Source organism: Engraulis encrasicolus, chromosome 9, assembly GCF_034702125.1.
Source record: "Engraulis encrasicolus isolate BLACKSEA-1 chromosome 9, IST_EnEncr_1.0, whole genome shotgun sequence".
Taxonomy (NCBI): Eukaryota; Metazoa; Chordata; class Actinopteri; order Clupeiformes; family Engraulidae; genus Engraulis; species Engraulis encrasicolus.
In genome coordinates, this window is record NC_085865.1 from 48445058 (window position 1) to 48467633 (window position 22576).

Genomic DNA, 22576 nt, shown 5'->3' on the forward strand with positions numbered 1-22576 from the left:
CTGGAAATCACAGGCCTCACTGTCGAGGTAGTCATCGGAAATCACAACCACCATCCTCCTACACCTTTATGGGAAAATTCAGACAGGAGGATCAGTCAAGCAGTCCGTCAGTCATTGTTGTAAGTGCCATCTTGCACCACAAACCCCTAAACACTCCCCCTCACACAAAAAAGCTTTTTTTACATGCATCCTAGCATCTCTATAAGAGGGTATATCCGTCCATCTGTCTCTCCGTCTGAAATGCATTTGTCCATCTGAAACGCATTTGTCCGTCTGAAACGCATTCTTTGAACGGTCATTCCCTCCTGTGTTCACAAGGCGGCAGTGCATAGATGGGCGCATCTTTGACCACCTGTCGGACTTGTTAAGGTTATCTTTTGGCCAGAGACAATTGATAAAAAACAGACCAATTCATAAGGAACCAAAGCCCAACACCCTAGCTGCCAGCACTTACAGTAACCATTATGGCCTAGACCAGGGGTGTCAAACTCAAATTCACAGTGGGCTAAAATCTAAATCTGGGACGAAGTCACGGGCCGAATTTATTATTCAAAAAGTACTGAAATTGTGCATGCACGCACATGCTTACAATACTCAAATGCTTACATCTTAAACACTCAATCTCAGCAGATATTGTAGTTCAAATGTGCCTGCACAGTCTGTTGTAAATGAGTGGAAGGCATCACTGATGCACTTGTATGAGCATGTGACACCCAAAATATCATGTTCAAGTCATATTAAAATACATTGATGTGTAGGGTAGGCAACTGTAATACACATTTGAAATGATCTCACAGGCCAAATAAGATGACTCCTGAGTTTGACATCCCTGGCCTAGACTGACCTCCATGCCTATACTTGGGTTTACCGTTTCTAAACAATCCCTGGCTGCACGACCCTGGCTGCATACTGTTCAAGCTCTGATTGTTGGAAACTGCTGTCAGTGAAAAAAATGAGCTCACGTGGTTGGCTGCTTAGCATCTTGCCCCTCCTCACAACACGGATGTCTGTAAACGAAAAACCTATGTATATAGTATAACCGGCGTGACGTGTGTCATGTGCGTTACGTCCCTTTTTGGGCAAAACATTAAGGGATAAGCCAATGCAAAGTAATTGGCGGTGTTGGGATAGAAGAAACGAAAGACAAGGACCTGCAGACTAGCTATGTTCGCGCTGAACATGCCAAAAACGTTGTGTTGTCGGCTGTTCAAATAATATATCCAAACAGCCGTGGCTGAAGCATGAACTGTGTTAATTCAGACTAGCCGATGTTGCATGTAAGTTAATGAGACGTTCGGTTTGTTTTCCCCCAAAAAGGGGCGTAAGGCACATTCAAGAACAAAGTACCCGGATGGCCATTTATACGTACTATACAGTACAGTGGCTCGCCTACCTCTTCTCAATGAGCTCGCTGGTGATGGTCCACACACAGGAGCCAGGCAGCACGTCCCGGTCGAACACACACAACTTCAGCTTGTACTCGGTCTGCTCCAGCTCCTTGATCATCTCGGAGACAAAGGTGAAGTCGCTTTCGCAGTAGCAAATGAAGGCGTCGAACATCTCAGGACATTCCCCTGAAAGAGGAATCAAAAGGAGTAAGATTACATTATTACATTACATTACATTGCACTTAGCTGACGCTTTCATTTTATTCAAAGTGACTTAGAGTTATTATTTGTCAGGGTATTGGTTACAGTCCCTGGAGCAATGTGGGGTTAGGTGCCTTGCTCAAGGGCACTTCAGCCATGGGAGAGGGCAGGGGAGATTCGAACCTGCAGCCCCTAGATTGAAAGACCAACTCTCTAACCACTAGGCCAAGAAAAGAGAGCAAGAAGAGATGACAACCTGGTCCCCTGGCCAACGCTAGATGGACTTGATGTTGTTGTGTGTGTGGTGCCACCTGCAGATGATCCACAAATACCACGGGTGGAGAAACACACAAACAACATTGAAGCTGTCTGTGAGGGAGGGGGGTAATGGGCCAGTTGTCCAGAACCCAGGGAGAGACCTGGCCCATAATTGGCTCCTCATTACATTGCATGTATTAGGTAGGGGGGATTTTCAGATGACTTTGTCGTGGGACCGTCAAAAGCTGCCACTGGCCCTGCAAACAGACAGACAGGGCCCTGACCTACACCCTGCCTCCAGCCCTACCTGGTCCATCAATTTACTTGGACCAGGAATCCTGGCCCTTAGCATCAAAACCTGGGCCGCCAGCCCCCTTTCGCACCTGGGCCATGTAGGTCAGGAGAACAACCATTCGCACCATTTGACGCAGCACGGCTAGAGTTGGCCCTGTGGTGAAAATGGCCCTATTGCAATACCTTGCTCAATCTTCACCCTGGAGGACCAGGTAATAAACCCATGAAAGTGAAAGCCCATTGGGAAACTCCAACTCCCATTGTCATTGTGACACAGCACTCCACAGCACACAAGTGAACACTGCACACGGCACACAACGAAATTGCATTTATGCCTCACCCGTGCAAGGGGGCAGCCCTCAGTGGCACCCCATGGGGAGCAGTGCGGTGGGACGGTACCATGCTCAGGGTACCTCAGTCATGGAGGAGGATGGGGGAGAGCACTGGTTGATTACTCCCCCCACCAACCTGGCGGGTCGGGAGTCGAACCGGCAACCTCTGGGATGCAAATCTGACGCCCTAACCGCTCACCCATGTTCCTGAGACAGCAGTACCAAAGTGTAGTGTGAATGTGACAGGTTCCCACTACATTGTGGCTGGGGGAAAATATGTCAAAGACATTTAGTTATTAGTTGCAGAGTCATCTCAGTTCAGTGCTCAGTTTTGTTGTGCATCACATCTGTGTGAAATGAGGATGTGAGACCCAAGGGGCTTGTGTTTCCTGGTCTCACTGTTCAGAGTACACTTAACCATATTTGGCCAATAGGCTCACACAATCACGTTATCTTTTTCAGATATGCTCTTCTAAGTTACTGTGCAATCTTGTGCACGATCAGAGTTGCAGAGGGGAAAGAGATAGCATGCACATAGTGTCGGATGTTCTGGAGAGCATTGCTTTGCGACGCACTGAATTCATGCGTAAAAGCGCAGAAAAGTCACGCAGTAGGCTACTGACCTCTTGGATCATCTCGCATGGTGATGCCATAAGGCTCCGGAGTTTTGACGGAGCTGTGGATCTCTGGTACTTGTACTGGGGGCTCCGCTTGCTTCTTGAGATACTTGATGCAGTCCTCCACTGTTAAATTGGACACGAAAGATTTGAGACGCACTTTTTAGTGGGTCACTTTTCATTGCGTTCTCATGTTTTGCAAATGACATGTCATTCACTTTTCCATTCGAATAGAAATCATAACTGAACTTATAAAGGACAAAAATAATCTTCATTATACACAAACAAAACTGGGAAACGTGTGCTCACTAGTTTTGCGCAATAGTTCTACGCGCAAAGATTTACAGCCCGACCAAAGTAAATATTTGATCATATTGCATTCATAGGCAACTTACCTATTGATGGTTTAAGATCACTGATGATGTCACTTCTTTCAGCAGTCTCGATCAATGAAAGTAATTTTCCAACACTTGTGTCAGAGCAGCGACACTGCCAATCATCCAGAATCTTCAATGTGGGATTTTGACAAGCTTCATAATTTTTGATTTCCAGGTATGAAAAGTCCATACTTTCCGCGATTGTTGTCCAGTCTGCCGCGACGGTGCTGGTAGGATTCAAGTAAAGTCCCAGTTTTTTTCTTACACTGTGATTTAAGGCAACTAGGGGTATTTTGTTGAAATCGACGCTGTCCTCTGAACATGCCATGTTTTGGCTCTACTTTAGTTTCAGCTCAACACATTAAATACACCCAGATGAAAATGACAACTGTACCTTGACAAAAAAACCGATACAACACACATGAACTCTATTCTCGAGTGTGGAGTGTTGAAATACGCGAAATATCCCTATGAAGAATGAGGAAATACAGTTCGCAGCCTGCTTGCGTCATGACAGGAGGAGTGGTCTACACAGCAGCTTATTTTACAGCTTGTAACTCTTGAATTTTCCTGGAAACAATACAGGAAGCAAGAGCCGCATACAGGGTCATTGCATAAATAGTACGCCATTATGGCAGAAATAATCGAAATAGTAATTTCCCTTTAATCAGTTACTAGAACTACTTTTTGAATGCTCAAGTGTGTGTGTGTGTGTGTGTGTGTGTGTGTGTGTGTGTGTGTGTGTGTGTGTGTGTGTGTGTGTGTGTGTGTGTGTGTGAGAGAGAGAGAGAGAGAGAGAGGGGGGGGGGTGTCTCTTGACTATGCAGTGACTTCCCACACACCCTTTGACACTTGTTTGGACACTTTGGCACTTGGGTTTTTGGCTGCTGCTCTGTGCCATTTAGCTACGGCACATGTGATAAATTGCTGTTATACTTCTCATCACCAACCGCAGCGGCAGGTGTGCGTGTGTGTGTGTGTGTGTGTGAGAGAGATATTTGCTTTTGGCTGAATGTATGTACGAGTGAGCTATATAGGGTTAACATATGTGTAATGATGCATGTAATGTGTTGTGTACGTATGCTACTGGACATCTTGATTTCCCCTCGGGGATAAATAAATGATACTCTACTTTTCTCTACTAGTATACAACCCCCCACCCACACCCACTAATACCAGTCCATACAAGCACAAACCCAAATGCAACAGATGTTTTTTTCCAGCTGTTATTAATAATATTAAAGGAATCTATTAAACATGTCTATTTTCAGTTACCCTTCCCCTTTCTTGTATAAAAAGCTCTTATATAATCTGCATAACCACAACTCTCCACTTCCTCATAAGTGCAGTCTTATCATGACAGAGACCTGTTCACCCTTCAGCATAAAAACGTTTAATTTAAAACAATGTAAAATATAACAGCAACAGGTTCGAGGTATATTGGTATATAGGACTTAGTAGAAAGGAAAAAAACACGACAAAAATGCATAAACAGACAAACCAGAAAAAAACTACAACCCAGAAAATACAACATGCATTAAATAACCTTTCTGTGAATCATTCTTTACAGTTTCTAACAACATGAGTAAGGCGTTTCAGTGTGTAGTGTCCCATTCATATCAAGTGTAATCTGCCTTTGCAAATGCAAACAGTTGTCCATGGCAGCGAATCATGGGATGGCAAAAGGATTTCGTCTTTGGCAACTGAACTAGATTTGGGAGTTTCAAGACATGATGTTTGTTTTTCTACCAGATTTCCTCAGTTCTAATTCCGATGTACATGTATGTGGGGATGAGAACCTTGAATTTATCTGTAGAAGTCTCTCAGAGAAACAGATGTAACGTTTTCAAGCTACAAAAAGGAGCCCAGTTGTCTGCAACTCATCTCTTGCGACTTAAGATGACCTGGATGAATGAGAATCTTCAGACGAAATCGTTGGAGCTCTTCATGTTTCTGCTCTTGGAGAAGTAGAAGTCGATTCCTCTGTCCTTGTGTTGTCTAGGCGTATGGGATGGGCCTTTTCTCCCTCTCGCAGAAGGTCCTGATCCTCCACCAGCCTGACCAAGTCAAAGAGCATATCTTGTTATTGTGTGGTAACACATTGAAAACACCCCTGTTGAACATAAACTGTGACAATTTGACTTCAATTTTTACTTTCAATTTGTCATCCACCCCGGTGAGGTCATCTTTAGATTCTTCTGCTCTTCACATTTATACATTTTTAGCAAATTCAGTTGTTACTCAGAGCAACAAATGACTGACATGCATATAGAAATTATGCATGATGGGATGATGGCTGATGAGGTGACCAGTGATGAGTTTGGAATAGTCACTTAATTGGACTACCAAAGTTGCATGCATCATCATTTGGTTGCGCGTTGATATTGAGCAGTGACTCAAATCTTTCAGATCTACTTCAAATGTGGGCTACTCCGTTATACACGTTGGTTTTCAACTCGTCAGACAATCAGAAAGGAGAATTCCAATGTTTAGGGTAGATCATATTTCAAATGTCATCTTTAAAAGGCATGTCTTTAACACTAGGCCTTTACTAATAATCAGTACCTCCCCTTGATGATACATTTGTAAATTTCATGAGTGAAATAATAGAGTGTGGAAATACAGTAGATAGAGCTAGGGTTGCAATGGCCTAAAGGTTAGGAAGTTGGTCTTTCAATCTGGGAGTTGTATGTTCAAACCCCACTTCATCTCTCCCTACACCTCCATCTGTGGCTTTAGTGCCCTTGAGCAAGGCACCACATTGCTCCAGTGACTGTAACCAATACCCTGAAAAATAATAAACGCAAGTCACTTTGGATAGAAAAGCGTCAGCTAAGTGTAATGTAATGTAATGTTGCAAAGTGACAACCATTGTGCTTGATGGACACTCTACTTTTTTACATGAAGTGGGAACATTTGCATGTGTTTAATTGTGGTGGGTGCGCTTCTCTACATAAAACTTCCTCCCATTTTACAGGTGGTGAAAATACGCTTTCATGTGCATGTATTTTAAGGAAGTGAATCGGTTGTTTGTTATTGATGACCCGATCACTGACCACTTGAAAGTTGTAAGCCCTATTGTTTCACTAAGCCACAGTAAAAAGATAGTGTTTTCAACACTGTGGGGAGTCAAACTAACATGGAGTAAAAAAAATCTGTGTACAATTCTACAGGTGACCAGTATAAAAATAGAAAGACTTCATTTAAACTCTTTTAAAGAGTTGCATTAATACTGGTATTTGTACTGTGTATTTTACAAAACCTCCACAAATAAAGCAGCTCTGGGGTGCATTTCTCGAAACCATAGTAGCTAACTATGTTAGCTACTTTGTTGTTGTTTTCAATGCAATATCCCATTGACAACTACCCAAGTTGCTAACTGGCTAACAACTATGCTTTCGAGAAACACAACCCTGGTTTTAATTTAAAAATAGAATTGCAAGGATGGGCTTGAAAGTTAACCAGAAATGCCATCACGCTTTTCAAAACCAGGAAGTGTGTCATGCTGAAAAATGCCCAAGCTCCCACTGGGAACTCCTGTACAGGATATTCCCCGTGAAATTGTCGAAGAGGATGAAGGAGGCATATTAGTGAGCACACCACATGACATGTTGATTCCTTGGAAACACCACCAGCACAGACAGCAACATTGAATATTGTGAGCCCTTTTTGAGATGTACAGTATGTCTCGTGTGAGTACACCCCTCACATTTTTGCAGATTTGAGAGTATATCTTTTTATAGTAGAGTAGAGTAGAGTAGAGAAACTTTTTTGATCCCCAGGGGGAAATTCAGGTGTCAAGTAGCTACATAAAAACAAAAACAGACACACAGACACACACACATATGAAGAGGTTCCAGATCTGGGCCAGCTCTGGCATCTCAGGCAGTCCAATCCCCAATAATGATGTCCTTCTTAGTGTCCTTCTGTATACTGTTAAACAGTTGAATGGCCCAAGGGACAAAGGACCTCCTTAGCCTGTCTGTCCTGCAGGTGAAAGCACGGAGTCTGTGACTGAACAGACTCAGTTGGTTAGTGAAGGTGGCGTTAAGGGGGTGATGCTGATTGTCCATAATAGAGTCCAGTCTGCTCAGTGTTCTGCTCTCAGCTGTTGAGGTGAGTGACTGCAGCTCCATGCCCACCACTGACCCCGCCTTCCTCACCAGTCTGTCAAGGCGTGCAGCATCTCTCTTCCTAATGCTTCCACCCCAGCAAGTCACAGCGTAGAAGAGCACACTGGCCATGACAGACTGGTAGAACATAAGCAGAAGTTGGCTGCAGACATTGAAGGACCTCAGCCTTCTTAGGAAATAGAGCCTGCTTTGGCCTTTCCTGTAAAGTGCTTCAGAATTTGTGGACCAGTCCAGCTTATTGTCAAGGTGCACTCCTAAGTACTTGTAAGTACAGACAGTCTCCACATTCTCTCCCCCAATAGAAACAGGCACCAAGGGCGGGGTGGAGCGCCTGAAATCGATCACCATTTCCTTGGTTTTGGTGGTGTTCAGGTGCAGCTGATTGTTTTGGCACCATCCTACAAAGTCATCCACCAATCCCCTGTACTCCTCTTCCTGACCGTCTCTTATACACCCCACAATTGCAGTGTCATCTGAAAACTTCTGCATGTGACATGTCCCAGAATTGTAGCTGAAGTCATTGGTATACAGGGTGAAGAGCACGGGGGAGAGAACCGTAGTAGAACATAGTAGAGCATTAAAGAAATTTCACTTTAACACAGTGATTAGTGGCCTTTTAACAACATATATAATCGTTTAAATGTCTTGTTTACTCTGAACCCCCCCCCCCCCAACAAAATACAGGCATTAATGAGTTTGAACATTTCCCACAAAAGTGAGTGCTCCCCACAGGGCTCCAGAGTGCGACCAATTTGGTCGCATATGCGCCCATTTTTTTCAATGGTGCGCCTAAAAAATATTTTTAGGCGCACCGGTGCGACCAGCCATCAGTAGAACAAAATCAATTACCAAACAACCGTTTTAATGGACATAAAATTAATAGTCATTCTACAGCAGTGGCCCATCATCACGCAATAAAACATGTCGATGCGGTCATTCCTTCAACTCCGCTGAACTACCGGTAGCTTTCTCCCCCTTCCTTGTTCACAGGCAGCCCGACGTTTCAGAATAGAATGTTCGACTTCGCTCAACTATCCGAGTTCACATGTGCCAGCGAGTTTTGTGTTCTCAACCAGTTTTGCAACGGACGAGAGAGATACAATCACGGTAAAACAGCGAAATGACTTGGGGATGTTTTAAACATGAGCGAGTCACAATCACGGGGAAAAACGAAATGGCTTGAGCGGATATTAAACATAGCCACACAAAAATACAGACGGGTGCGCGGATAATAGCCCGTTTCAGCCGCGTGCAGAGCTGGCACAACAGGTGACGCGCTAGTCTGTCGGGACTTCAGTGAGTGTTTTTTGATAGCGACTAGTGCAGGCTACATACTGCCTATCAGTCGGCAAGGCATCGTTCATGCACCTTGAGACAGCACGAGAGAGAGGGAGAGAGAGAGTGAGCGAGCGAGCGCACTAGTGCTGTCGTGTCTGTTCGTAGCGCTTGCTAAGATAGCCTACCACAATCATTATGCAGAGGGAGAGCGCTCAAAAATGGGGAAATAGACAAAACCCAATTCACCTCAGATTCCACTGCAAACATAGGCTAGGCTATTTGTGTCTAATGATTTTAAAAACCATACCATTTTAGTAGGGCTTGTTATAAAAAATATCTATCAATCTATCTATCTATCTGTCCATCTAGTAGCCTATCTATTCTCATATTGGAACTCTGTGCTTGTGTTGTGTGTGTAGCCTTATTGCAGAAAAGGCTGGTATGTTGATCTTACTTGTCACTACTGACTAAAAGGCTACTAATTTGGTCTTTTCTACCAGCCAAACTGAAATTTCATCAGCATTTGGCCGGTTGACTGGCTGGTGTTAATTCAGAGCCCTGCTTGTAGCCAAGATGTGTTAGTTAGGTAGCCTATGTCTTTTATAAGGAGCACATTTGGAAGACTAGCCTATAGCACATGGAAGGCTCCAGGTCTTTTAAAATAATAATAAAAAAATAATAACAATAATAATAATAATTATTATATAATTATATAATTATATTATTATAATTATTGCTATTATTATTTTAAATTCTTATTTTGTAAAGCTGAGGTGCGTATGGGGTGGTGAAAACATTTGGGTGCACCTAAATTTTGTGCTGGTGCACCTAAAAAAATGTTTTAGGCGCACCAGTGCAACCAGTGCAAAAAGTTAGTCTGGAGCCCTGCCCCATATTAAAATCCGGTAGAGAAGGGGCTGTGTTGGCTCGAATCGTCTCGAAATGAAAGGAAGGTCATCGGTGCGCGTTTCAACCTTTCTCTACATTGAACTTTTACATTTTGAGTCTACACCTGGCTTAAATAGATTGGTGTGAGATTTGAATGCAATCCTATGGAGAGTATCATGATCTGCTTCAGTAGTCACAGTGCATGTTGACATGCATGTTTCCCATTGTTTTCCATAGCATTAGTTTCACAGTTGTAAGATTCAGTATATTTCCATCTGTGATGACACTACGAGCTCTGATAATAATAGTTAGGTCACTGGGGCACCTCAAAATGAAACTGAAACTGTACTGAAACATTTGATCTAGCCAGTATGGTTTGGGACGTCAACATCCTCTGACACCATCCCAGAGTGCCGACAGTTGATGCAAGTGTGAATGTAATGCCTACCATGATATGTAAAGATGGATTTTCTTCTGGCTTTTCTTTTAAGATTTTTTTTTTTTTTTTTCGACTTTATGTGATAGGACAGTGTGAGAGGTAGACAGAAAGCAAGTTGAGAGAGAGACGGGGAGGGGTCGGCAAAGGGGCCGGGAATCAAACCCAGGTCAGCCGCATGGCAGGTGAGTGCCCTACCCATTGGCCTTCTTCTGGCTTTTCTGAAGTGTTTTTTTCACAACACTCATTCATTTGCCGATCAGAAATTGTATGTGTGCCTTTCCGCCAGCAAACCACAGAAACGGCCAGGAGAGTCATCGTTTGTCGGTTAATGACTCATTTAACTGTTAGCTCACTCATTAAGGTGATTTAAAAACTTAGAAATCAAGTGCCACTTTAAAAGGAAAATAACCAACAACTCACCGGTTTCTTGTTGGCATGGCGACTCCACTCTGGTGCCATGACGACGGGTGTCGGGTAGGTCTCGTTGAGGGACACCTGGGCGTGTGACAGAGCCGCGCTGCTCAGGGTCCATGGCGTGTGGACGTCCCCACCTTTAATACCCCGAAGCTCAGGTACCCACTGCCTCACGTAGTCTCCCTGAATATGAACACCAAGTACGTCACCAGTTAGGTGTACATTACAAAACACAATGACATTTGAAATTTTACACAAGCCTTGATGAATACTGGTCAATTCTTGCATGGTGTAATTACATTGTTACGAAACCAAGACAGATCGGTTCACCAGGCATGTCACTCATTACATTACAAAATACAATGACATTTTATACAACCCTTGATGAAGACTACCGGTCAATTATTGCATCATGGTGTAATTCCATTGTTACGAAACCAAGACAGAGCGGTTATGGTTCATTTATTTCTGAGGGATGCGCGGGTATTGTTTTATTGTGATATACTGTAGAGTGCTTAGTTTAGTACTGTACATCACTCAATTTTATGTTGTCTTGTCACTACACAGAGACGGACCTTTTATGGCTTTCTGATAGTTGAGCAAGTTGTTCCATCCATACACTCTCCAGTGCTTAGTTTAGTTGTGGAGTAACAGTAATGTCATGAAGGGCTAAGAGAGCTTACGAATTGGGGGGCTAGTGCAACTGGTTAAGTTCAACTTTTTCATTTCAGTTGTTGTGTGTTTTGAAGTATTAGCATCTATTGCAAAAAACAAACACAATGATACGAGATCAATGCTGGATATCTACTGGTCGTTGTAGGATGCAAGTCATGAAGGCTGGGAGGGTGCTTTGGAGGTGTGCTTACATTGTTGTCATAGTCCAGGCCCTGCTTGATCATGTTGAACTTCCTGTTCTCTCGCGGGTCATTTCCTATTCCCGCACTGTACAGCCAGTTGCCATAGTTACTGCACACATCATGGTCCACCTGTGGAAACAAAGCAAAATGAAATTAAAATAACAGACAGACAGACAGACAGACACACACACACAGAAACGTGAGAAGTGAGCACAGGTATTGTAATCATCATTATTATGAATAGTAATAGCAGCAGCAGCAAAAGCAGAAGCAGTAGTAGGAGTAGTAGGCCTAGTAGTAGTTGTAGTACAAGTCAGGAGTGGCATACATTTAATATTAGTAAAATGTAAATAAGGTAAGGTAAGTTTATTGATACCCGAAGGCAGATTTGTTTGCAGGTAAAAAGTGAAAGCTTACAACAGCACCACACAATACAACGACAGTGACACAAGACAACAAACAGAATAACAAAACAAACATTGAGAAACAGACAAACAACAAACAAAAAGACAAACTACATGTATTTACCAGTAGGTGTTCAAACCACTCTGCCCCCAGCCTCCAGTCGAGGCCCAGGTCCTTGGTGAGGAAGCTGGCCACGTTCTGTCTGCCTCTGTTGGACATGAAACCGGTCAGGGCCAGCTCCCTCATGTTGGCATCCACAAACGGCACTCCTGTACGTCCCTCTGAGACAATGAAGGTGATCGAGAGAGAGAGCATGCTTTTGTTATATGAGGTTTTGTGGTTTGTTGCAGTTAATAACAGAGTTGTATAAAGTAGAATCAGAAGTACTCGTACAGATGTAATTACAGTAGAGTAGAGTAGAATAACTATTGATCCTTGGGGAAAAAATCAGGTGTCAAGTAATTGAAACCATGTAATATCATACCACTAGTGTTGTAATTGCATTTGTAAGAGTACCTCTACTTCTACTTTACATAAGTCAGGCTAATAATACTACAAGTTTTGTATAGGGTATATTTGGTTCATTTCTATAACATATTTCCATGGTTTAAGTTTGTCAAAATGTTTATGAAATGCTATCTTTACATTGTTGCATGTGTGTAATATGTTGAGTTACTTTTGAGAAAAGTAGCTCACAATATCCTGAAAAAAAATCTCATTTGAATCACAAAGGTCATTACGTGGTAATATACTTAACACAATATTTTTTATACAATTAATAAGGTTTACCTTTCCAAGCATCAAAGAGTTTCCTGTCACTCTTCCATGGTACATCTTTATCTTGTAGACCTAAAACATGATCATGTACATGCTTTTAAATCTTTAGATATTTTTATATATTTATATTTACACATTTTTAGAAAGGCACTGTTTACGCAAGTACAACAGTTGTTAAACTGAGACATTATTATTGTTTATTACCAATTATTACCATTATTTACCAAAGATGTCCACCCACCTTTCAAATCGAATAGTCTGTTCCCAAACTTCAGAGCCACAAACCTAAAGTAATCTCTCCAAAGTAGTTCAAAGATGACCCTGGAAAAGCAAAAAGACAAGAGGACATTAAATGGGGTCTGCAGCCAAGGCTGAAGGGTGTAAGTTCGCACGTATGACTTGATTTAGGGTGCATGTCACATACATTTCATAAGAAGTCACACTGTGATTCATTTGCAACGTATACACACCAGTACGTGCTCTCGTTGGCTGTTCGCTCCCGCTCATATTTCTTGATCTGTTCATAAATGTATCGTGGAGATATACAGCCCATGGAAAGCCTGTGGGAGACCAATGCAATTGCAATTGCGAATGCGTTTAGCAGCTCATTTATAAAGCGAGACAGCAGTTTGGATAGCTTTATAACGTGGGATAACATAGCACTGGGGGCTAACAAACAAGTGTTGAAGTTCTCACCATGGTGCGAATTTAGTGGAGTAATCAGCTCCGATCAACCCGTTTCGAGTTGCCTTGTACGTTGCCACAGCATCCTGCAAGTCAGATCCAAATCAGTTACACGTCGAACAAAAATAAGTTAACCATATCTTTGATGACACAACTTTCAATAGGGATTTGGGGTTGGTCTAACTGTCCTCACAATGTTGTTGTGTGTATCATAAAGTACAAACACCATTTTCAAGAGGTTTGCTTATTCCCTTTAGTATAGTATTTTCTATAGTGTTGGGGTTGTTCTAACTGTCCTCAAAATATTGTGTGTAGACCATTTCAAGAGGTTTGCTTGTTCTACAGAAAGCCACTCGGAGTTCTGTACCGTGTCCCAGAAGTAGTGCTGCAGTCGGCCCAAGGCCTCACTCTCTCCTCCACTACAGGGGAAGGCTGAACGTGGATCAGCTACGGGCTCTGTAAACATACGCCACAATACAAACACAAGGTAATAGTTATTCATTAGCTGGTGGGCTGTCACATCAAGCTTGTGGGTGGAGTTTTTGAACTGATAGATATTCCACAGACAGAAAGTTCTTTCAAGCTGGAACTAGAAGCATTTATCAAACGTCGATCAGTACAATGAGACCATCGGCAAATCAGACCACTGATTCAGGTGACATCTGCCAAGCCAGGCTGACATGACCAAAATTCCATACACAGGTAGTTCTCAGGAGCTGGATGAACAAGCATTTATTTATAATCTCTTAATGGACAACCAGGCAGAGCAGGAACACAATCAGATCACTATTAATTCACTATGTCAAAAGGAGATCTGCAAATGTGAAATTAGGCAACCTGGTACTTCCTGTGGTAACTTTTGTTTTGTGCATAAGTGAGACAGCTACTGTAGGGCTCGTGTGACACACGGCACCATCCCATGAGACACCAATGCAAAACTTCTGCCGCCATATATTCTGTTAAGATTGAAACTTGATGACTCACTTGTGACTCAATCATACATGTTCTGTGCAGGTTGACACATCATATTATGTCACACTTTTTATGCCGATTGTATATCCGATAAAGCCTGCGTAACCGTCTCTCCGTGATAAGCCACAGCTTCTCACGATCAATATGTGGTTTCAGCGACGTTTCGGCAATAGCATACGTCAGGGCAGCGCAACCACGGCCTTTGGCACTATTGTACGGATTTGTTTTTATTTCTGTGTTATTAGTTGGACTATCTAACAAGCATATTCAATCATTGCAGCATATCAACCACCAATCACTAATAAATCCATGGGCATTAGATGCCATTACACCACCTCACGTCTAAGCCCCATAAAAAACGTCTTTGACCCACATACCAACACCCAGGGCCGCTGACAGTTTTGGCTGGGTCTGTGACAAATACATACAATGTAATGAGGACCCAGTTCTGGGCCGCCTTTCTCACTGGGCCCTTGACAATTCACCCCTGCCTGTCGGCTTTCCTCACCACACAAGACATTCAGGACGGTACCGGTGAAGTTAACGGTTACAGTACTTTCATAAGAGCAGCAGGTGACTCTGCCCTCCGTGGCTTAAACGGTAGGGCACTGCACTGCACTGCTACGCCGGGGACCCGGGTTCGATTCCGGTCCGATGTCATTTCCTGATCCTTTCCCATCTCTCCCTCTCCCACTCGCTTCCTGTCACCATCTCACACGGTCCTGTCAATTAAGGCATAAAAGCCCCTAAAATAAAAAAACAGACCTGTTTGCTCCAGGTCCTGGTAGGTAGGGACCGGCCCTTCCTCCAGGCCCGTGGGAAGGGGCCTCAGCTGGGCAGCTGTGGGGAGCACGGGCCTCACCCGGCTCTGGGCCTCCACCGCCTTCCGGAACTGGGTGTAAACATCCGGCAACCTGGTGGGAGGGATGGAGTGATGGGGTTATAAAGAGTGACAGACTATTGTATATTTCAAGTGTGTCAATGTCGGAAGTCAAGTGTAAGTGACATCTGGCAACCTGGTGGGACAGAGTGATGGGGGTTAAAAAGCGTGACTGGCTATTGTGCGTATATTTCAAGTGTAAGTGTCTTAAGTGTAAGCATCGGAAGTCGGAAGTCAAGTGTAAGTGACATCAGGCAAGCTGGTGGGAGGGAGTGATGGGTGCTGACTATTGTATATCTCAAATGTTGAGCTGAAGTGTCGTCTGATTTGTCTTGAACCTTTTAGTTGCCCAAATCTCCATCACTGCTACAAACACTGTCTTTAGTTCCACAATCTCTTCATCTCTACACAGCTACTGTAGTTCAGTCCTCACCTACTGATGTGATTAAAAGGCAGGTCTTGTCTGTGATAAAGCGTGGATCCCCAGAAGCTCTGAACTTTGACCTGATTTCTTGAGCAGACCTCCTTAACCTGCGTCTCCACATCCAGCTCCTCTTGAGTCACCTTGAACAGGCACAAACATTACATTGCATTACACTTGACTGGCACTTTTATCCAAAGTAATTTACATTTATAGACACATGGTATTGGTTACAGTCCTTTGGAGCACTGTGTGAGGTTATGCGTCTTGCTCAAAGACACTTCAAATGAGGTGTCAGTTATCGGTTTAGTAAAAAAAACCAAGCTGCTCTCTTGGGTGTAATTCTTGCAGTTTTAATCTACTGGGTTAGCATGACAGACAGGCGTTTCGGTCTAGGCCTTCTTCAGCGTCTTTTTACCAAACATGAACTTTGCTGTTGCTTGCACCCGAAGAACTTGTAAGAAGCAGTTGGGAGTTCAGCGCATTTTCTAAATCAGTGATTCTCAAACTGGCCGCGGCGCGGTATAGCAGGAGGGACGCCAGAGGACGGTCCTAGAAAAAAATAACCTCAAATTCTCTCACATGTTGGTTAGATAATCACATCTGATTATGTCTTTTGTCCGTCCAGAAACGTGAGTGTACTTCTTTATTTTGTGTTTTTATGTGTTATGGAGTACTATTAGGCAAGAATGTAGGCCTATGTTTAAACATTGTGTCATCATTTCAATCGCGGAGGTAATATTTTACTGCAAATTATTTTGCGCAAGTTAGACGTGATGTGCAGTGTTACATTTTCTATCTGCCGTCGTGATATGATGTATTTTCATGCTTATGGTGTTGATTTATGTGTGAAATGTACATTTATAATTATTTTTTAATCGATTGTGAGGGGAAGCATTGTGATTTTGACTTGCTAGACCTACACAGCATTTCCTAACTATTCAGTCCCCCCAGGAAATCGCGATGTTGCGATCGCGTCGTTTTTCGCAACTTCAATGATTTCCCGCGAATTCTGCGCGAGAGCGCAACTTTAACCAATCACCGCGATTTCCCGCAACTTTGAACACTTTGAACCAATCCATGTTGCGCTGACTTCACTGACGTCGACAAACTTCCTTTCAAAAAGGATAATACAATAAAAAATACAATAAAAAAGTAACCTAGCAATCAGTCCCAGCACTTTACTATGCATGTACAAAGTTGTCGGTGAGGGGGAAAAAACCTAATAAATACGAATGTAGGAAACGCCATGTTGTCATTGCGCGTCTGCTCGCATGGTCACAGGAGGGAAAATGTATGACTACTAGTCTGGCATAACCAATAGGCCTACATTTTTAAAATGTGGTAGGCCTACATAAATATATAGCCTAATTAACACTTCATGACAGTCATCTAGGCTACATTACGCCAAGTATAGGGCTCCTACAACAAGATGTGTTTTCTTTTTTCTAAAGCGGTCCACCTGCTGGACCACTTTGGTGTTTGACTTCTGCGCATACAGAAGGCAACATTTTCCCTCCGAATTGAGATCAAAGTCTGTTTCCATAAGTCCCATCACTCGGCGGCCATCTTGGCTACGCCTCAAACTGACTATTTGAGATTAGTCAGTGATGGGCTATATAAGAATGAATGGGGGAAATAATGTTGTGTGACAGTGGGACAACACAGCGATACACAAATCATATGGTTGGAACCACAATGAAAAACTGGTTTTAGTGGCAGTCTTAGAATGACCGAAACACGAAAGTAACACTTTAAAACAGCGTTTTTCTTTATGCTATTTTTGATCTGCGCATGCGCCACATTCCACGACAACGTTCTGTTTTGCGGCTGGTGGGAGCAAGTTACGTGGACTTCACCTCTTCCGGCCGGCTGTCAAACGGGCATCCATTCTCCGGTCATCGTACAGAAAAGACACTGGATTTATTTTCTGATAGCCAAAGCAGTAAGCACAATGGTCGTCCCTGCTCATCAGTAATAAAAAAAAAAATAGGCTATTGAATAAATTAATGATGTAGGCTAGCCTGCCTCAAAATTGGTGTTTTAAACTGTGATATCATGTTGTTGCCTAAACTGATAATGACCAACGGTGAAAAATATAAGAAAAAAAAAAGCTAAACTAATCAAAGTTGAATGTCTTGCAGACTTGCTCCCGTTTTGCTTTTCCTTACTTATTTGTTTTCAACCATAAGAAAAACCACAACGGGTGTGCACATGTATGCACACGGCCGTTTTTGTTTCCGTGATTATATCTGTCCCGTTTGTCTTGTGCATTTTGGATGGGCGCAGAAAGGTGATTAATGGTCGAGTTGCGCTCTCTGCCCAATTCACAATGAAGTTTCCACGGACGGCAAACAAACCACATGGCCGCCAACAAACAAACCGATTAGGTACGAGCAGTCGCTTGCGTCGAGGCGTCGAGACGATTGGATAAGTGACAGCGCAGCTCAGCAAACAATTGGCTCTCGTTACCGGACAGGTGGGAGTGACGCCGGCAAACGCCATATTCGCGTAGCCAAATGCTCTCGTTCATTCCTATGGAAGGTTTCATGAGTGATTCGTCTCGTATAAGACCGTCTCTGTTGAGATGCGCAAATGCCTTGTCCACAACAAAGCAGTAATTTCCATCCTTCATTGTGAATGCTGCGTGCGTGCCTGGCCGATATAGTAATCTCTTTCGCGCAAATTGGGCTATGGCTGGATCAGGGTTCACGTTAGCCGGCTGTGGCCGGACATTGGCCGTTTGCATGCATGAATGACCGGCAAAATAAAATGTGGCCGGACAAAATGTCGACAAAAATGACTGCAATCAGTCAGTAAATAATATTAGCTCATTTTAAATAGGCCTACTTAACGTTACAAAAGACCAGTAGGTAGGCCTAATATGAAACTGAACAAAACTGAAAATATTTGTGAATAGCCTGTAAATGAACTTGTCATAAGCAGCACGCAATATTGCTTGCGCTCTCGTCCCCACCGTCGTTGTCCCCAATCACGTTATGCTTATAATCACTTGACTCACGCTGGCTGCTGTGCTGTCGAGGAACGATTCTGTTTTGTTGTGGGCTATTTTTTACCAATATATCAGTGAACACAACAAAGGGCATTGCATTTGCAAAACCGTTTCATGCCCTTTGAGAAGTCAAGCCTAACAGTTTGGGACTCAATGGCATGCGCAGCATTGCATCACTTTCACTTTTACCTCTGCTGAAAAATGGTGGTGGATCTCCAAGTAGGCTACAGCCTACAGAGGGTCAAGTTAAACATTCCAGAGAACGATGGACTCGCCAGAAGTCCCAGTGAAAGTGCATGCAGGGCTTTATAACTGTTTTCATCACCGGGCAAAACGTGTAGCCCATGAGCATCGTTGACAGCTGAGACCTCCGTTCTGCAGGCGACGTGGTGTTTTATAGATAACAATGTCGTCGTCTTTTATATTCACAAGAGCACCAAAATTAATATAATTTCTGAGCATTATTCAGCAAGCACCCTTCACAAAAGGAAATCTGTGAACTCCATCCTCGTTACATTGAATGATGATCATCAGCCGGACGGCGCGGGAGAACCAAAAAAAAACCTAGGCTATGCCTTCTTTCGAAAGCGACCCCTCTCTCTGCTTTTATTTGTGTTGCTTTTGACAAGCTTGAAAATTAAACGCCGACACAGGCTATGTGTAGCAGACGACTCACATTAACCAGGATTTCAGTCAGTTCCTGTCGCGCAGCCTCTTCAACTGGGTGGACATGCCCAATTCCGCCCGCCTACTTATAGTTAATTATGTATCCACTTTTTTTAAAGTCAGGAATGGATATCGACATGATACGAAGTTTGTATGCTTACAATTTGAAACGGTGATGACATTTAAAACAGAGTCAAACGGCCATAAACAGCATTGTAATGAAGGGTGTCGTAATGGCAGCATGAAAGAGATGGAACTTTTCACGACGACATTCTGGCTAAAAACTCGCCCAGGCAGCTTCCCTGCTTTGCCTAAGAACCAAAATTATAATATAAAAATGGAAATAATATAAAAACACCAGAGGACTGGAATGTGGCAGTGTCCTTTACTTTCAAGCGTGGGGAAGCACATTAAAAATCGCAACAAACATCGCACCTTTCACTTCATGCCGCAACAAAATCGCAACAACTCAGTAAGAAGCTCCGCAACTTTTATTGCGATTTTCTGGAAATCCCCGTGCACCATCTGGCAATTCCGACCGCGATTTTTTGAGAAAATGCCCGCGATTTCCTGGTGGGACTGTTAATGCAGCATTTGGTATTTAGCTCACATGTCAGGCTAATGCATATTTCTCTGAGCAGTGAATGCTGGTGGCTTGTTTCTTATTAATATCATATTCACTATTTAGGAGTCATTTTATCCTTTATCATTTGTTTCCCTTTCAGAAAACCACACACACATGCATGGAAATGATTTGTAATTACTGATTTAACATTATATTATATTATATTATATTATATTATATTATATTATATTATATTATATTGGGCTCTAAGGTTTGGTTGGCCCCAGATTTTTTTCCCATTTCAAAGTGGGCCCTGGTCTTCTGAAGTTTGAGAATGGCTGTTCTAAATTTAAAAAAAAGTGTCAGTTCTGGGAACAGAGAGAAAAAGCCCTGTCATAGTTTCCTTCCTTCCTTTTACTTCACTGAGTAACTGGGGCCTATACTGAGAAAGCTGGTTCAGGAGTAAACCAGGTGACGTTAGGAGGTAAATCATCTAACAGAAGGGCCTGGAGTCCTCATTTTCTTAAGACATACATTTTCTAAAGTCCTCGTTTTCTTTTTAAAAAAATCCAGACTCCAGGCTCTTCTATTAGATGATTTACCTCTTAACTTCACCCTGGTTTACTCCTGAATCAGCTTCTTAGTACACCCCTCAGGTAAAACTGCCTTGAGTGCATATTATAATCCACTGATTCTAAGTGGTTTCTGGATGGATCAAATATGTGGCAGGGATTTACACTTTCTGAAACTGTAACTGACACCTATGATAGTTTGGCAAGGCAAGCGTACAGAGAGAGTGAGTTAGCACTGTGTTGCTTGAATACAGGAACTTTTATAGTAACACAGTTATAACAGCCTTATTCACCCTGTTACCCATGGTCACATGGGTGGAGCCATTACTATTTGGTTAGCATTTGCAATTGCCATTAAACTTTGTCTGGGGAGCATCGAACCGTGTTGCAGACCTATATTTTCCTTTCTGTGGCCTTTTGTTTGGTCCAGCACCTATGCTTCATTCAGAAAGGATATGGGCAGTCTAACCAGAACTAGCAGGCAGGAAAGGCTGTGGTTGTAGGCCTACGAAAAAAACATTGGAATGGGAGGGGTTTAAACCGTTTCTGGGTGTGGTAATAATGGAGTCTCCTGCTGGCCGGCAGGCGCATTGCCAAATTACAATGCATTCTGGTTAGGAGCATGCAGAGCCATCTAATAACAGAGTTGCGCAAACCGGGGACCAGGAAGTCGGTTGGTGATGTGATTTGCGTAGATTAAAATGTAAACTTCTGTTCGTTGGAAACTAACACAGAACCATCACATACCAAACAAAGATTAAGTACAAACAAATTACATTACCTTTACCACATTTTCTGTGTTCTACGGCCACCTCCTGGAACTAAGTAACTTCTAATAGAACTAAAGTCAATGGGGATTTCCATGTTAAAGCTCCGTGAGGCTCCATGAGAGCCGCCATTGCTGTGGAAAGATTGGTCCATAGAGGTCTATGGGAGTGGCGTAACTCTGATATTAGATGGCTCTGGGAGCATGCGCCCTCGTGAGCAGGGCCAATACGGTGGACTGGATACAAACCTCTTCATGGTAGGCAACCGCTGAGACAGAGCCAAGCTGCTTGATGAGGTCCTCAACCACCTGGCCTGGTTTTCCACGACGCACCACAAGGTTGCTTTAGTGAAACAGAGAGTACGATATGATGAGTCACCCAATTTGCCCTCGCTCTGCTTTGCAAAGGCTTTTGTGGGTCAATTTACTGGGCCCTCTTGTGGCCTACACTGAATCATTGCAAAAACTCAAATATCAACATGCATGCAATCTACAGTAATATTGTATACCACCATTTCACATAAATACATTTCTTATAGTCTTACCTTCCTCTCTTTTTCAGAGAGGCCCGAAGATCATTAACACTTTCAAGTAGGAACCGCAAGCGGAAAGGGCCTGTTTTGGGGAAATTGAAGTTGCATGTCCCCAAATAGCGACGAGGGTCGAAGCAGTAGAGTGGAACTATGTGGTCCGCATTCTTCTGGGCCCAGTGAAGAACCTTGGGGGGAAAGGAGCTTCACAGTGGAGACGTGTCCAAAAACCAAACAAACTAGCAAACAACCACAAAAGACACTAGGCCTATGCTTTCCCATTTGAATCTGTTCTCCCTTAGCATTAGATAGATAGACATTAGATAGAGTAGACAATAGGCTTAGTAGCCTATACGTATTTTGTCATTTTAGGGTGAAGTCACAGTTGGGTCGGTTAAATTTCTACCACCATCTACTGGCATAACCGCACAACTACTACGACAGATATCTGTACGAGCCATGATCCTAGAAATAGATCTAGCTTTCTGTGCAATTTCGGTCTCCTTTTTGGCTGGAGTATGGAGACAATGCCACCTAGAAAAACAGGGTAACAGCAAGGAGTTCTACTCTGGTTCTACCTTCTTCTACCAACATTTGGTGAGAGGCATCGCACTTTCATGCAAAGGAGTGGTAGGCTACAGTACATTCTTTAAAGAAAATACATGGACTCGTATGCTTACCTCGTTATCATGAAGACGTAAATCATTTCGCAGTAAACAGATTATTGTGCGTGAAGCAGACATCTTCGAAACAGATCGAGTAGGTTACTCTACCGGCAACATTCGTTCACTGGAATCTTTCACAACATGCCTAGTGGCTCGAGCGCATGCGTACATCCGAAAACACAGC

General features: G+C 43.1%; 2 protein-coding genes across 2 annotated transcripts in view; both read right to left on the reverse strand.

The window, feature by feature from the left end:
• The window catches only part of myd88 (MYD88 innate immune signal transduction adaptor), a 6677-nt gene extending 2729 nt beyond the window's left edge, over positions 1-3948 (reverse strand). The window contains exons 1-4 of the mRNA XM_063207313.1: positions 3486-3948; positions 3097-3216; positions 1394-1574; positions 1-64 (exon numbers count right to left, since the gene is read on the reverse strand). The exon at positions 1-64 is cut by the window's left edge and continues 28 nt beyond it. Coding sequence (XP_063063383.1) covers positions 1-64; positions 1394-1574; positions 3097-3216; positions 3486-3795 — 675 coding nt within the window. The 5' untranslated portion in view covers positions 3796-3948. The remainder of the gene's footprint in view (positions 65-1393; positions 1575-3096; positions 3217-3485) is intronic.
• An 889-nt stretch (positions 3949-4837) lies between these two features.
• Positions 4838-22576, reverse strand: cry-dash (cryptochrome DASH). Its single transcript, XM_063206219.1, has 14 exons — positions 22408-22576; positions 21743-21915; positions 21447-21540; positions 15628-15758; positions 15080-15228; positions 13710-13798; positions 13355-13428; positions 13129-13218; positions 12900-12979; positions 12671-12730; positions 12005-12162; positions 11486-11605; positions 10626-10802; positions 4838-5524 (listed from the first exon to the last, which is right to left on the reverse strand). The coding sequence occupies exons 1-14, from the start codon at positions 22468-22470 to the stop codon at positions 5390-5392; spliced, it is 1593 nt and encodes a 530-aa protein (XP_063062289.1). The 5' UTR covers positions 22471-22576; the 3' UTR covers positions 4838-5389.